Source organism: Nanorana parkeri, unplaced genomic scaffold (assembly GCF_000935625.1).
Source record: "Nanorana parkeri isolate BGI_ZX_2015 unplaced genomic scaffold, ASM93562v1 scaffold199, whole genome shotgun sequence".
Lineage (NCBI taxonomy): Eukaryota > Metazoa > Chordata > Amphibia > Anura > Dicroglossidae > Nanorana > Nanorana parkeri.
Genome location: NW_017306467.1, coordinates 506641 through 521567, shown reverse-complemented (window position 1 = coordinate 521567; position 14927 = coordinate 506641). Strand labels below are relative to the sequence as shown.

The 14927-nt window shown below is 45.2% G+C and overlaps 1 protein-coding gene across 1 annotated transcript in view; it reads right to left on the bottom strand.

Annotated features, from left to right (window-relative positions):
• SMTN (smoothelin) overlaps nucleotides 1-14727 on the bottom strand; it is a 122263-nt gene extending 107536 nt beyond the window's left edge. Inside the window, exon 1 of the mRNA XM_018555491.1 lies at nucleotides 14608-14727. Within this exon, the coding sequence (XP_018410993.1) occupies nucleotides 14608-14658 (51 nt within the window). The 5' untranslated portion in view covers nucleotides 14659-14727. The remainder of the gene's footprint in view (nucleotides 1-14607) is intronic.
• Between the last annotated feature and the right edge of the window lie 200 nt (nucleotides 14728-14927).

Here is a 14927-nt window from a genome sequence, read left to right as displayed (position 1 = left end):
GTATGAGGTTCAGATGGTACACCCGTACTGGCGGAGGGCAAGGACCATTCACCAAAAGGTAAGTATAGCAGGGGTGTGGGTGGGGAAAGGAGGGGTCAAGAGTTGGCCAGATTTAAGTGGGTAGTTGCATTTTCACAAATTATTTGGGGAAAGTGAACTTATCCTTTTTTACTTGACTTTATTGATATCACACAGGGGATAACAAGTCCCTATGTCATATCATTCAGAGGCGACAGTTCTCCTTATGAACCTGTTGTCCAACACAGGAAAGAGAACACGATGCTGTGCTGTATCTTCTGTACAGCGCAGGTTGTGAGAGCTTACCCAGGAAGCATTGTGAATACAGCGCTCATGTGTCACTGACCACAAAGCAGAGCAAAGAATGTCTGAAAATCATAGCAGGGAGCGGGAGGACCTGGGAGGTGGCGGCGGGTGGGGGGACGGACGAGCGGGCTGCTGTACAAGTGATCCAGCGGATGACTTAGTACAAAACGAGCAGCCCAAATCAATTTAAAAAAAGGTAAAGCACGGCATCGGCGCTATGTATCGAGTACAAGTACTTGTGAAAATGCCCTGTATCTGCACTGATACTAGTATTGGTATCGGAACATCCCTAATTATGACCACTGAGCGGTGAAGTAAATAACATTGGATTATCTCGTTACAATGATACCTGGAAGTGGGTGGGATATATTAAACAGCAAGTGAACATTTTGTTCCTGAAGATAATGTGTTTGAAAAGATTCCCATTAAGAGCAATTCCAAAACTGCAGCTTTTGTGGGATGTTCCCAGTCTGTAATTTCCCCTTCACTTCCTGTCTTGGGAACACAACAGGAAGTGAGAGAAAAATCTCCCCAAAGTGAGGGGAATTCCCCGTTTTAGACTGTTCTCACTATATGTCCCTATCAGAAGATTTCCACCTCTGGGACCTCTAACATTTTAGATTTGCACGTTCTGTCTTGGTGACAATGCTTACCATAATAGGAGGGGTGAATCTCCCTACCTGGGACAGATTCCAAAAAATTACCAGAGGATCTAATCCTTCCCCACCAAAATTGCCTTTACATACATTGTAATTCCAATGACAGACTGAACACTGTCATTCTGCAGGGAAGCTCTTTTGCATTGATCTGAACACTGCCTTCCTGAAGTGCAGATCAATCTGCAAACAAAAGGGTTATGGGCCAAGCAAACAAGGAATTTGTCCCCTATTATGGTGAGTGATCACCTGTAGCCATTGTTGGTATGGCACATTATCAAAACACATAAGAATGCACAATCAATGATGGGATTTTGTTTAGCTTCTACTTTACCTTAGTAACAAAGGATTTGGAAAGTCATAACAAGAAAGACTTTCTGGGCTGCAGAGCATTCATTTTTGTTTTAAATAATTCAAACATATTTGTTGACAGTGTGGTTACATTATAGTGCAACAATAGTATATAATGTATATACTCCTTGACGAGTAGACCTTTAACTACCTCGAAGGCAAATTTTTATGCAAAAAATCTGGTAATATTTTACCTCAACAACCCCGAGGGGTGACAGCCATGTGAAAAAAACATGACAAGAGAAGTTATAATAGAAGTATGACTTGTCTACAAGCTGCTACTTACAGAATACAGAAGCATTCAGACTACGGAAACTAAATTTGCAGGAGCTCAGTGCCAGGGTGCACGTAAATACTCAGCATTCCTAAACGTACAGGAAATCAAAGCTCCCTTTGTGGTCATTAACTATTTACTGCTACACTGGCACCATAATGCCTAGAACACAAAAGGTCTGAAGGCTCCTTGATATACAAAATAGTTCAACTTCCACAACAAAATTGGTTGTACAAGTGAATTTGCTGTATATCTGTACAAGGCTAAGACGCTGTAATCATTTCTGTCCATGTTCTTGGGAGAGATTTACCATTATTGCAACAAGGCAAGGCAGGAAAACATAAAAATGGAGTAGGGTGACAGAATACGAGACAAATTTACTATTTGATCAGAAGCTCAGTCATTAAAATTCCTTCAAGCGGAAGAAAACGGTTTTGGAAATTTTCATTTTTTAACCTAAATGTGCACAACATACCGTACATGCACATTAGACCAGGAGTGGACAAATTAACATTGACTTCAGGAGCCAGTCTGTCCAATCCAGGAGGATTTTTTTTTTACTAGGGCTGCCACAACTAATCAATAAAACCGAGAACGATAATCTCTCATTACCAATTAGTTGATTGTGCTCCCATTGCACCTCCAGAGATCCCAGCGGCTAGGAGCAACAGCCAGCCTGCTATTGGTTATTTTAAATTGCAATAGCCGGCTGCTTATTGCCCCCGCCCACTGCCTGCAATCAATCAGCAGAGGAGGACCTGAAGGAGAACTTTCTCCTTCAATTCCCTTCTCTGAGGATAAAAATATATGCATGCATACATACATACATACATACATGGCTCAAAATTTCAAGTCCTGAGCTACTAGCCAGGCCTTAAGAGTTACTCGCCACCAGTTGCCCCACCCCCCCCTTATTAACCCCCCACACACATAAAATACACTCCCCCTTATTAACCCCCCCACACAAAATAATATACCCCCCTCACCTATTCAGGTCTTTTGCAGGGAGGACGCTGTGAAGAGGATCGATCCCTGGTGATCTAGGGGTAGATTAGTGAGGTCTGCAGAACACACTAATATATCCTTTTTTTCAGACGGAGCTCAGAACTGTCAGAGCTCCGGCCGAAGGAAGCCGGAGGCGACAGGAGCAGCTCTGAGGTCCACATCCGACACAGATGCAGACCATGGAGCTGCTCCCGCAAGTCAAGTACACGGTCTGAGACCGTGTGCCTGACATGTCAGCATGTAAGCCTTCATCAGACTTAAAGTGGTTCACTTTAAGCCTGATGAAGGGGACCCTGTGCGGCCCCGAAAGCGCTTGTTTCCACTTTAAGTGACTTAAAAAATAAAAATGAAGATTCACTAAAACCTTGACGTATTCTGTCATATTTGGAGTGCTGATGACATCTATATACAACGATTTTACTTGATACGGCGCCATTCGTAGTCATTGCGAGCACCCATTTTTTCACATGGGAAGTCCAGTAAGGTGTGCTACAGGTCCTTGGACATTTGACATGTCAGCTGGATGCGAGCCACATAGTACCGGCTCTCGGGCCGCAGTTGGTCCGCGGACTGGTACTTGGAGACCCAAATTTCCACTTTTGAGCCCTGTTGCACACACCCAGACACACACACAAATTCCAAATTAGTTGACCGATTAAATCGAATTAAAATAAAATACAGAAATGGAGCGTTACAAACAGGGTTCAGAATAAAACTGCATGCAAATTTTCTGCATCCGCACTGGAGCGAATGGCATTGCAGTACCGCACGTTCCAGTGCAGGTGATCACACTGGGGGCAGGAGGGGTGTTTGGGATGATATATACCGTATTTTGCGGTCCATAAGACGCACCGGACCATAGGACGCAGGGAGGTCCGGCGCGCCTTATGGAGCACTCGAGACTGTAGCTTCTGTGACAGCTTCTATGACAGAAGCTGTCACAGAAGCTGCAGTTAGTGACCGCTGAGACAGGTGGCGCTGTGATTACAGCGCCACGGTCTCAGTGATGACACAGAGCAGGCGAAGAACGTCTATTCTTCGTCTGCTCTATGGTTATCTCGATCGTCGCCGCTGCTCGGTTTTAATACGAGTGATCTCATTAGATCACTCGTATTAAACGAGCAGTGGCTCCTACTACTCGCCCGGCGCCCGAAACTGCATGTCTCGGGCGTCGGGATTGGCTCCATAAGACGCAGGCACTTTTCCCCCCTCCTTTTGGGGGGGAAAAAGTGCGTCTTATGGAGCGAAAAATACGATATAGATATATCTATATCTCTATATCTCTATATCTCTATCTCTATATATATATATATATACACACACCACAAAGCACATCCCAGAGCAGAATTTTCAGGCTGAAACCAAAAATGACACTAGCCACTAAATATATATTTAGTGGCAAGTGTCGCTTTTGGTTTGGGCCTGAAAATTCTGCTCCGGGATGTGTGTTGTGGTGCCATTCATTTCAATGGCACCCCAAACACCCCTCCTGCCCACAGTGTGATCACCTGCACTGGAACGCGCGGTACTACAATGCCAATCTACCATACCCATTTTTACACTAGGAGTGGGCGCTGTCCCCTCTTTTCTTGTTTTTCGAGGCAAGTATCGGAGCATTTGGGCGAGTACGAGTACGCGCCCAAATACTCTGTAACGGCACAGATAACAGTATCGGTGCATCCTTAATTAGAACCCAAGAAGAACATTTTAACCCCTTCGTGACTGACGACGTACAGTGTACGTCGCCAGCATCGGGGCTGTTTAAACAGACTCCCGGCGACTTTTGCCGCCGGGACTCTGTTTAAACTTGTAGAGCCGACTGTCGGCTTTACAACATTATTCAAAGTCATAAAATTGCAGTTTAGTGTAGCTCACATGTATTAGAGGCCCACAACCCCGGATTAGGGCTGCAGCACCACCACTCATTACCTCACTAGTTGCTGCCCTCTTGGTTGCACCAGACACTAAACTTCTAAAGGGCCTATTTCCTGCAACTAGAAACTGGAGTTTGGAATGGGCAGCTTTTATATTGTGATAGCAATGGGGCAAAACAATGCCTCTGCGGATCCTGCACAGAGCTGATACTCAGGAGAGTGTCAACCTTGCCAACACAATGATTCCACATAGAATGTCAATTCAGTGATAATGCTGCTGGAGTACCCTAGAACACAGCTAGATAAATCCAATGTTCCTTAAACATTACAGCTGGTGCCCAACTTTTGAGGTTCTCTAGTTGTTGTCAATGGAGCTGGCTGCTAAAAAAAAAGAAAATCCTGCTGGCTCCTGAATACTAAGGCTGCAGCTAACAAATTTTCATAATCGATTAGTTGGCCGATTATGAAGTTCGATTAATCGGTAAAAAAAAAAAAAAAAGGCCCCAGTGATGGACTACTAGTTTCTTTCCTCTATAGCTGCTAATGTTCTGCAGTGTGCTGCAGTGTGCCGCTTAAAAAAAACAAAAACACAACAGGAAACATTAAAAAGCTCCCGGCTGATCTCGACTTACGTTGAATGACGGTGTTGTCGGCGAGCAGCGGCGTTGTTGGTTGTCGGCGGGCACCAGCGAGTCGGGAAGATCGCCGGGAGGAGAGGGCCAGACGCATGTCCTCAGCGTGGGCGTGGCTAAGCGGTGTCGCGTGGGCGTGGCTAAGCGGCGTCACGTGGGCGGGTTTACCGGCGTGTGCGGGGCGCAAACGGCTTAACCGACGTGGGCGTGGCGTGAGCGGGAAATTTGAATTTTAGCCGACGAATCGACGATGGAAAACGTTTCCAACAATTCTGACTAAATTGAAAAGTGCTCACTATTAAAATAAGCTGATGTCATTACATCCATATCACTACAGTTACATTTCTAGTGTAGTCCACTCCTGACTTACTTTTAGAAGGTGGGCCCTCAATTGTCTGCAGGTGAGGGAGCTCACGGCGAGGAGGAGACCAGCGGCGGGCATGGCTTATGCGGCGACTGAGGGAGCTCACGGCTAGGAGGAGACCAGCGGCGGGCGTGGCTTATGCGGCGACTGAGGGAGCTCACGGCTAGGAGGAGACCAGCGGCCGGCATGACTTATGCGGCGGGTGAGGCAGCTCGCGGCGGGTGAGAGAGCTCACGGCTAGGAGGAGACCAGCAGCGTGCGCGGCTTCGGCCTGTTCGGTGGGCGTGGCTTATGCGGCGGCCTGTGCGGTGGACACGTCGGGAGCAGCGTGTGACGCGTGACGTGCGACTCAGGCCGCGTGCGGAGCCCCGAACAGGCTAAGCAATCGATAGCCGACGAATCGACGATCGAAAACGTTGCCAACGTTTTCAATCGTCGATTTTAATCGACTTAATCGATTAACTGTTGCAGCTCTACTGAATACCATAATAATTTGTCTACCCCTGACCTAGAGATATTAGAAGCCCGTCTGATCTAGCAGGCACTATCAGTTTTGGGGAAGGAATCCCTTCACACATACAAGAGTAAAAAAATTGCCTGCAGTGATTGGGTTAGGGCTGTCTGACAGCCCACACTCCCAGCATGATACACTTGCCCACCCGCACTCCTTCAATGCTTCAATTTTTTTATCAGTTTAATAAAGCAGGGTTTTTGGAGTATAGGGAAGATCCTAACCAACCCAATTTGTTTGCGCTTGGGCCCATGTGCCAAATCACCAGGAAGAAGCACTGGAGGCAGTGGCGTCATCCACCCAGTAAGCTTTCTCACCATCTGAAATTAGGGCTTACGCAGGGCGGACCTCCTGCTGCAGGCAAGGGAGCATGGATTGATGAGTAGACTTTGCTGGGATGTGTGTCATCAGGAGGCACCGTCACACTGCATTGATTGGGCATATGACAGTTATGGTAAATGACATGAAACAGTGCTTGAAGAGATAAAAACACCAGAGCCTCTACTTCTTGCATTATAAGAGCTGGATGAAAGCAGGTGGGAACTAATACCCACAGCTTAGCCTTGACTTGGAAAGTAATTAAGACCTTATATACAAGTTTCAGAGTCTTTGGCAGACAGGAGGAGAATCACAGGTTCCTGCATGCCCCACAAGGTGCATGCACTTTACTTGTAATGTTCATTTACATACTTTGGTGGGACTCACTTTAAAAAGTCTTACAGTACATCTGTAGATGCTTACAGTCAATATGTGCATGCATACCCATACTCGATTAAAACTACTTTTATGACACAACAGAGTTCTCAGAAAAGTAAAAAATAAAAAAACCATAGCATTCCTGAGGAATGTGCAAACAAAGCAGTTTGATGTCTGTATTAAGAAGAATAGGATTCATTTATTATGACCTCATATAAAAGCTTATTGAAAAAACAAGATACACAAGCAGATAATGATGAACACCTCCTAATCTTCTACTCACACCTAGTACATCACAACAATGACAGCTGTCAGTGAAACTCACCTACAAAACAAGAACCAGTCAGCAATTTGTTTAATAGCAACTAAATTAGAGCTTAAATGGAGAAAACAAATGTTTGCAATAAAGGAAAAATGATCGAGAAGCAGATTTCACAAACATCTGCTAAGCTTCAAAGCATTCTTCCTGTGATGTTTGACAGATTTCATCATGTCGGGTCTAAAATATCTCCCTTGTGGATTCAGAGCCCAATTTGGAGCTCTAGTTAACCAAATGAGAATTTTCTATACGTCAGGACCCATTGTCTAAAAAGGAGAACTTGGAAAAGCAAATGTCAAGGTAAAAGTGAAAAAAAAAAATATATATACACTAAGTATGTGGTGTCAGCCCTGCCTACTTCATTTCAGATGGATTACAATGACTAAATACCTCTCCCCATCTCCATAACCCCCTCCTTGTGGTGCACAGGCAGAGAGCACAGAATGTTATCAGTGTAGAAGATTTCTAGCAAAATCAACAACAGGTATATTTTGTACTCATCAGGCAGATCAAACACTTTGAATGGTATATTAGACAGATCAAAACAAGTGGATTGTTGGGATTTACAGGAGCCAATCAGTTCAACAGAGCGGTCATCAGGCACAAAAAGAATTAACAAGCAAAATATATGTAGAAGACGCTGCCACTCTTCAACTCACGGACCACAACAAAACCCGAACATATTCAACTTCACTTACAAAGACACCTGAAATTAGGATGAAGCCAAGAAGCTGCAGAATGGCAGCTTCCATCGGAGGCTTCTTACAAAAGGTAAAGAAATTATGGACACCGGCACTCCAAGGTAGAAAAACGTAATTTCCCGCCACAATTCAAAGTACAGTGTTACTGTATACATATAAGGGTTGACACTGCACCACCCATACTTGGCAGCATCGACATAACACATCTCATGAACCATGTTTTGAGCAACCCTTATATGTATACAGTAACACTGTACTTTGAATTGTGGCGGGAAATGACGTCATAGGATCACTTTTGGGCAGTGGTATTGGTCTCTTCACATACAAGGATGTGTATAAATACTTGTCCATATCTGTTTGCAATTCTCACTTGTTCTGCCTGATGAAGGGGATCCTGTGTGACCCCGAAACGTTGCAATAAGTGTATTGTTGCATGACACGTCAATAAAAAGACGTTTTTCTACCTTGGAGTGCCGGTGTCCATAATTTCTTTACTCTATTCAGACGGTGGTCATCCGTCGACTACTGATGCACCCAACCTATCATCACGGACTAAGTGGTAAGGAGTGCAATGGCTACACTGACTGTTTCTTACAAAAGGTAACATGTCAATCTGTACCACATTTTGAACTCTTGATAGCAAATACCATGCCTTAGATGAGACACTTTATGATGCTTACTAGCTTTATTAACCAGGAAACCATTTGTAACTGGGACCGGATATTGCCTGACTTCATAACTAAACTCCACAGACTGTCATTCGATCTTCCGATGGAAGTGCCCTTACTGGCCACAAAAGAAAACCCATTGCACATTTGCATTTAAAGGAGAAGTATTGGGATAGTGAAATATACTCTTCTCAATACTAAGAGCCGGCACTCAACACTACAACTGTCACACGCCGACTCTATATACAGGGGGCTGAGGGATCATGTGAGCACTGATCGCTCAGCTTATGGCATCTCCCTGCATAGAGTAATGACTGTCACCAATGCCAGCAGCGCTCACTGGAAGGGCAGGCAGGGTAGGGGGCGGGCCCAACTGGGGAGAGGCAGAGCCAGCTGTCAATCAGGCAGTCGGGTAAATCCCAACAATATTGTCGTTATCCTCCATGCTGCAGCGAGGCTCGCTATATTCTGACTTGGGGTAACAGGAGTACATCAGAAAATGTACTCCTGTGACCCAAAAAGACAAGTAAAGCTAAAAAATAAAAAAAATATATATTTTTATTCTTTTAAATAGGATAATTCATGATAAATTGACAGGATGTAAAGCCTCTGCTAGGCCTCATTCACACGAGAAAAAGCCAGAACGTACAGCTCCGTGCACGGCTGTTTCGGGAAGCTCCTGGGAAGGACAGGTGCTGCGCGTGATTAGTACGCAGCCCCGGTCCTTCTCTATTGGAGTACGTAGCCATACGCCCCGCTACGCTCACCCGCCATGCACGTCCGTGCGGGTGTCCGTACTCGTACGCTGACAGGATGGATCCGGTCTGCGTCCAAGCCGGGACACCCGCACGTACCTGCACTTGGGGTGAGCGTAGGGCGGCGTCAGGCCACGTAATCCCATAGAGAAGGACAGGGGCTGCCTACTAATCACATGCAGCACCTGTCCTTCCCGGGAGCTGCACTATATGGCTGTTCACGCAGCACGGAGCTGTATAGAATTTTTTTTCCGAATGAATGTAATTCTAATAGTGAATGTGGTTTACATTTTGGAAACTCCATTTATTGCAAGATCAAATATTAATAAGAAACTAAATTTCCGAAAAACTGATGGCATTTTGGAATGTTCCGACAAGATTTTTTCTTGTAAAGATTTATGTGAAGTCTACAAGTACACAGCCAGCTTTAAATAGATAAATCAAAGATGGACAGGCATAATCAGATATTCAGATTCACTGTAATGGCTCCAAATGCATTCAGATGACTTTGCTACACACCATTCCCAGCAATTGCACAGTTACAGGAATACAAAGAAATATGTAAAGCAGCAGAACCCCAGTTAAAAATGTTATTAACCATTGTAGTGGGGTTACTCCCCCGCACTGCAACGGCTAAGTGCTCGTTTTTGCCTGGGGTCAAAAATAAAGTTATACTCACCCAATTCTTGGACCCGGCCGGTCCCTGGAGCCTCATTCTCCTCTGCTGCAGCGGCTTAAGGTTCCAGAGTCATCATGTTTTATACACTGTGTACAGAATGTGAGGATGTTGGGGAACATACAATAGCTGCGGCGGAGGATGAGACAGACTTCAGGAAGAGTTGCAACAGCCCCAAGCTCGGGTGAGTATAACTGTTATTTTTTACCCTAGGCAAAAATGAGCACTACCCCTGCACTGCATACGTTTAGGGCTGCAACAACTAATCGACATAATCGATTATTGAAAAAGTTGTCAACTTTTTCAATCATCGATTAATCGGCTTCTGGTTAGTTGGCCCTGTTCACTGCTCCACACAAGCTGCGCACCGCACCTCCTCACGCTCGCCGCTGCCAGACCCGCCCGCACCCACGCTCCACACGCCGCACCTCCTCCCCGGCCTCCCACATCCACGATCGGCACAGGGACGCGGGGAGAAGAAGTAAGGAGGAGCAGGTGTGGGGGGATGACAATTGCCGATAGACAGGCCCTATCTCAGAAGCAAGTTGCTGGAAGACTGCTCAGGTAAGCCTGTACTTTCCCACACATGGTGCTCTATAATGTATTGATGGTATTTGTATTCCCCTATAGCTGATGGTACATTGTGCTATATGTTATACAGAGGACTACAAATCCCAGCAATAGTACATTATACACTATGTATAATGTACTATTGCTGAGATTTGTTGTATCCCTCTATAGCTGGTGGTATTCTGCATTGCGCTGTATAGAGGACTACAAATCCCAGCAATAATACATCATACAGCGCAATGCGGAATACCACCAGCTATAGCCGACTACAAAACCCAGCAATAATACATTATACAGTGGTGCAATGGCGAATACCACTAGCTATAGAGGACTACAAAACCCAGCAGTAGTACATTATACAGCACAATACAGAATACCACCAGCTATAGCCATTACAAAACCCAGCAATAATAAATTATACAGCGCAATGCATAATACCGCCAGCTATAATGTATTGCTGGCATTTGTTGTATGCCTCTATAGCTGGTGGTATTCTGTATTGTGCTGTATAATGTACTATTGCTGGGATTTGTAGTCCTCTATAGCCGTTGCCATTCTGCATTCTTTGCTATATAGTTTTACACTTTTCATTTCACTATATTGCACACCACACTTTTTTTTTCTTTTCTTATTTACTATCACCACTCCAAGTTTGCTCCCGTGGTGGACTACAATCTCAATACAAACTAGTAGTCCATCACTGGAGCCATTTTTTAAAATGTATTTTATTTTTTTATCCGATTAACCGAACTCAATAATCGGCTAACTAATCGATTTTGAAAATAATCGTTAGCGGCAGCTCTACATACGTTAATAACATTCTCAACCGGAGCGGTTAAAAGCTAAACATACAACATTTTTTATTTCCTTCAAGATCTACCGGTACCCAGGGAAGACTGCAGCATTCTGCAAATTTAAAGAAGAACTCCAGGATTTTGAAAAAACTATTTTTTGCACATGCTTCCACTGGTACGGGGCCGGCTTTCTGGGCAATCAGGAAGCAAGGCAATGACATGCCGCCTGCTTCTTGATTGCCCGGGACTGGTTTCCCAGCCAATCACAATCAGCATCGAGCCAGGTTCCGGCCAATTAAGAAGCCGGGCGGCAAGTAATGACCCACCTCCCGGCTTCCTGATTGGTTTGGAAGCCGGCTTTCCAGCCAATCAGTATTGAGCCGTCTGTTCCACCAGCTCAATGTCGAGCCGGCTGTTCAGCCAATCAGGAAGCCGGCAGGAAGGTCATTACTCACAGCCCGGCTTCCTTATTGTCCGGGAAACTGGTTCCATGTTCACCTAAGGCACTGGCGGTCAGAGCAAATTTTTCTCCGTCCGGAAGTTCCAGTATCGGGGAAGATATCGGAGCATTTGGGCAAATACCAATATGGGTATTTCCCTAACAAGGACTATCTATGTGGACTGACTCTGTGGTTGGAGTTACATTTCCTCGGTTTACAGATACACATAGCCTGAGTATCCGTTTGCGTTATAAATGTTGAGATGGTGGTGGCAATATAAATATCCGGATATTGGATTGATATGCAATTTCAATCTGTGAGAATTTGGGACAAGCGGATTATCCTAAGCATTCTAACAATTTTTGGACTTTTAGTGTACCACTTAAATTGGTAGCTATTGGAAGTATAATCTTTGGATACTTTCATGTTAGTACACTAGTGACACAAAGAGATACCATGTTTTTCTTTTTAAATCATAGTTACAGTTTGGAATTAATAAACTTTTTGTTATTGTAAGTATACTGTACAGTAGGAAACATATTGACCAAAAATGGGTTTTGGGCAAAATGCAGAAAATGAACTTTTTGGCCGAAATTGAGGTGCATCCATAGTTTCTCTCCTCCTCGCTGGGTGCTGCTCTGTGTCCCCTCTGACAGAGCAGTGTCCAGCGGGGAGCTGAGAAACATTCAGGATGCAGAGCAAGGTGGGGAGGGTGTGTCACAGGTGGCAGAGCTCTCCTCCCACACCAAAGCTTGGCCTCCTGTGACAGGCGGAGACTCAGGATGGAAAGGAGTGCGGGGAGGAGACAGCTGTCACAGGAGGCTGAGCAAACAGTGCGGGGAAGGAGTCAGCTGTCAGCCGTGTCACAGGAGGCAGGATGGAGAGTGGTTAGAAGCTCTCAACTATCAGCTGATCGTTGAGTGTTTGTAAATAATTGAGGACATAGCATGTTTACTGTGCCCCCAATTATGAATGAACAGGAAGTGCTCTACATCACTTCCTGTTCATTCAGGATTGTGGACATTGTAAATATACCATCTCCACAAGTTATAATTGAACAGGAACACTCAGTATAACAGGATAGAAACACATGTGCTGCCATTTTTAAAAGGTGTGAGTGCCACGGCTGTCATCTCAATCCTTTTTTCTCTACTCGGTGAGTCACTCTGGTGATAAAAGTAGGTGTTCATGTGTAAAGTAGGGATGCACCAATACCATTTTTTCCAGACAGGAGTACAAGTACCAATACTTTTCCTCAAGTACTCGTCAATACCAATTACCGATATTTTTTTTGTGCCATGAGACATTTTTTCTAAAACAATGAAGACTACTGATTTAAGGACAGTGGTGAAGTGCCAGGGCCCGGTCACAGCTGTATATGCTGCACCCCAGTAGATTTGCCACTGACTCCAAGCTGTTGAGGGACTACAAATCTCACCAATACATTATACAACAATGCAGAATACCACCAGCTAAAGAGGACTACAAATACCAGACATACATAATACAGCAATTCAGAATAATACCATCAGCTAGAGAGAACTACAAATCCCAGTGATATATTATACAGCGATGCCAAATGGCAACCGGCTATAAATCCCAGGAGTGCCATATACATCTATTTAGAATCATATGAAGCTACATATTCTGTGCTGTGCCTGGGTACTGGCCCGATGTCTCCAGCGGAGGATCTCAGGTGGCCGTGTGGGGTCTCAGGAGGCTGTGTGGACTCTCAGGTGGGCTGTGCGAGCTTTAGGGGGGCTGCATGGGGTCGATGGTGACTGTTTCTCGTGAAAATGCCCAGTAGTGGCCACAGGGAAGAATGCCCCCGACAGTGGTGGCCACAGGGAAGAATGCCCCCGACAGTGGTGGCCACAGGGAAGAACCCTTAAATTGGTAGTCACTGGAAAGAATGGCCCACTCACAGACAGCTAAAAATATCTTTGGTATCATAGCACTGGTTCTGCCAATTGGCATTGGTCCTGGAGCTACGCTTGCATCATCAGATGGGAGCTCAGTCAGCCACAGCTAAAGATACCCCTACCAACCTCTGGAGGAACCTTAGAGACAATGGAACCATGGTGGAGAATGGCTGCCCCAAGTAGTGACAGATGACGTATGACAGACATGCAACTTGCACCTTCAAAATCTAGTCGGCACTGGCAGCTCCCCTATCCCTATCCTGACACATTGGTTGCACTTTGAGTTTGCCAAGCTGCGATCAGCATCAGGTACAATGCATTTCAAACTAAACGTGAAAAGAATACAACTTTTTGTATAAAAAAATAATTTTATACAAAAAGAAATATTCATGTTGCTTCAGCGCCAACATTGTCTCCTGTGGTATATGAACACACACACAGATTAGGACAATAACTGTTCATACACATCTAAACAAACAACTCCAATCAGCTGAACATCCAAAATGAAGAATAAAACCACAGGAAAGCACGATTCTAAGCACCAGCCAGGTAAATCATTCCTTAGAGAGATTTGCTGCTGTAAGAGCTCACAGCAGCCACAACACAGACACAGAGGTTTGTAAGTGTGTCATCCTGCTTGGAGCAGACATCTAAAAGGAGTTTACTCACTTCCTGATGACCTGTCACCCCAGTAATACACAGGACCCCCCAGGCTATGACACTCAGACATCCTAGGGGAAAGCAGCCTCAGCCTACAAAAAGGTATTTATCACTTTACAGAAGACTGAGCTGTCATAGACAGTTGTGTGATCACTTTATTATAACCAACACTGTACTACAAATGTGGAAGGCAGCTCTCGCGATCTCCATAATGAATGGCAGAACATTAGAAGTAGCAGCCTAGGAGAACATCACAGTGCAACACTCCTGATCCCCATGTGAACAAAGCAGACGGATTAGTAAAGGCGTGATAAACTGGGACCTGCTGATAATGGGAGCCTGGACCCGCCACACAGCACACAATGAGTAGCCCCCCTAATCAGGGGCAGCACATGCACTAGAAGCGGCAACTCACCAGCTTTCGCAATGAGCCCTCGTCCATGGCAGAGAAGCGCTCGTCAGACATGTCTCTGTTCTTATCTGATCAGTCGTACACAAGTCTCCTGCCAGCACCGATCTCCAACTACATCTGCTGTCTCCGACACACTTCAAATCACTGCTTTGCCGAACCCGTGTACGCCCTCTTCCCCTCCCACTAATAAACCAGCCAACCAGCGGAAGCCATTGTGCTGATCTCACCGCCCACCTGTCTTGTGACTGGACAGATCGAATATAGAACGCCCGCCCCCTTCGCAGGGCGTGCCGGGAGTTGTAGTGTTATGTGGTGAAAGGTGA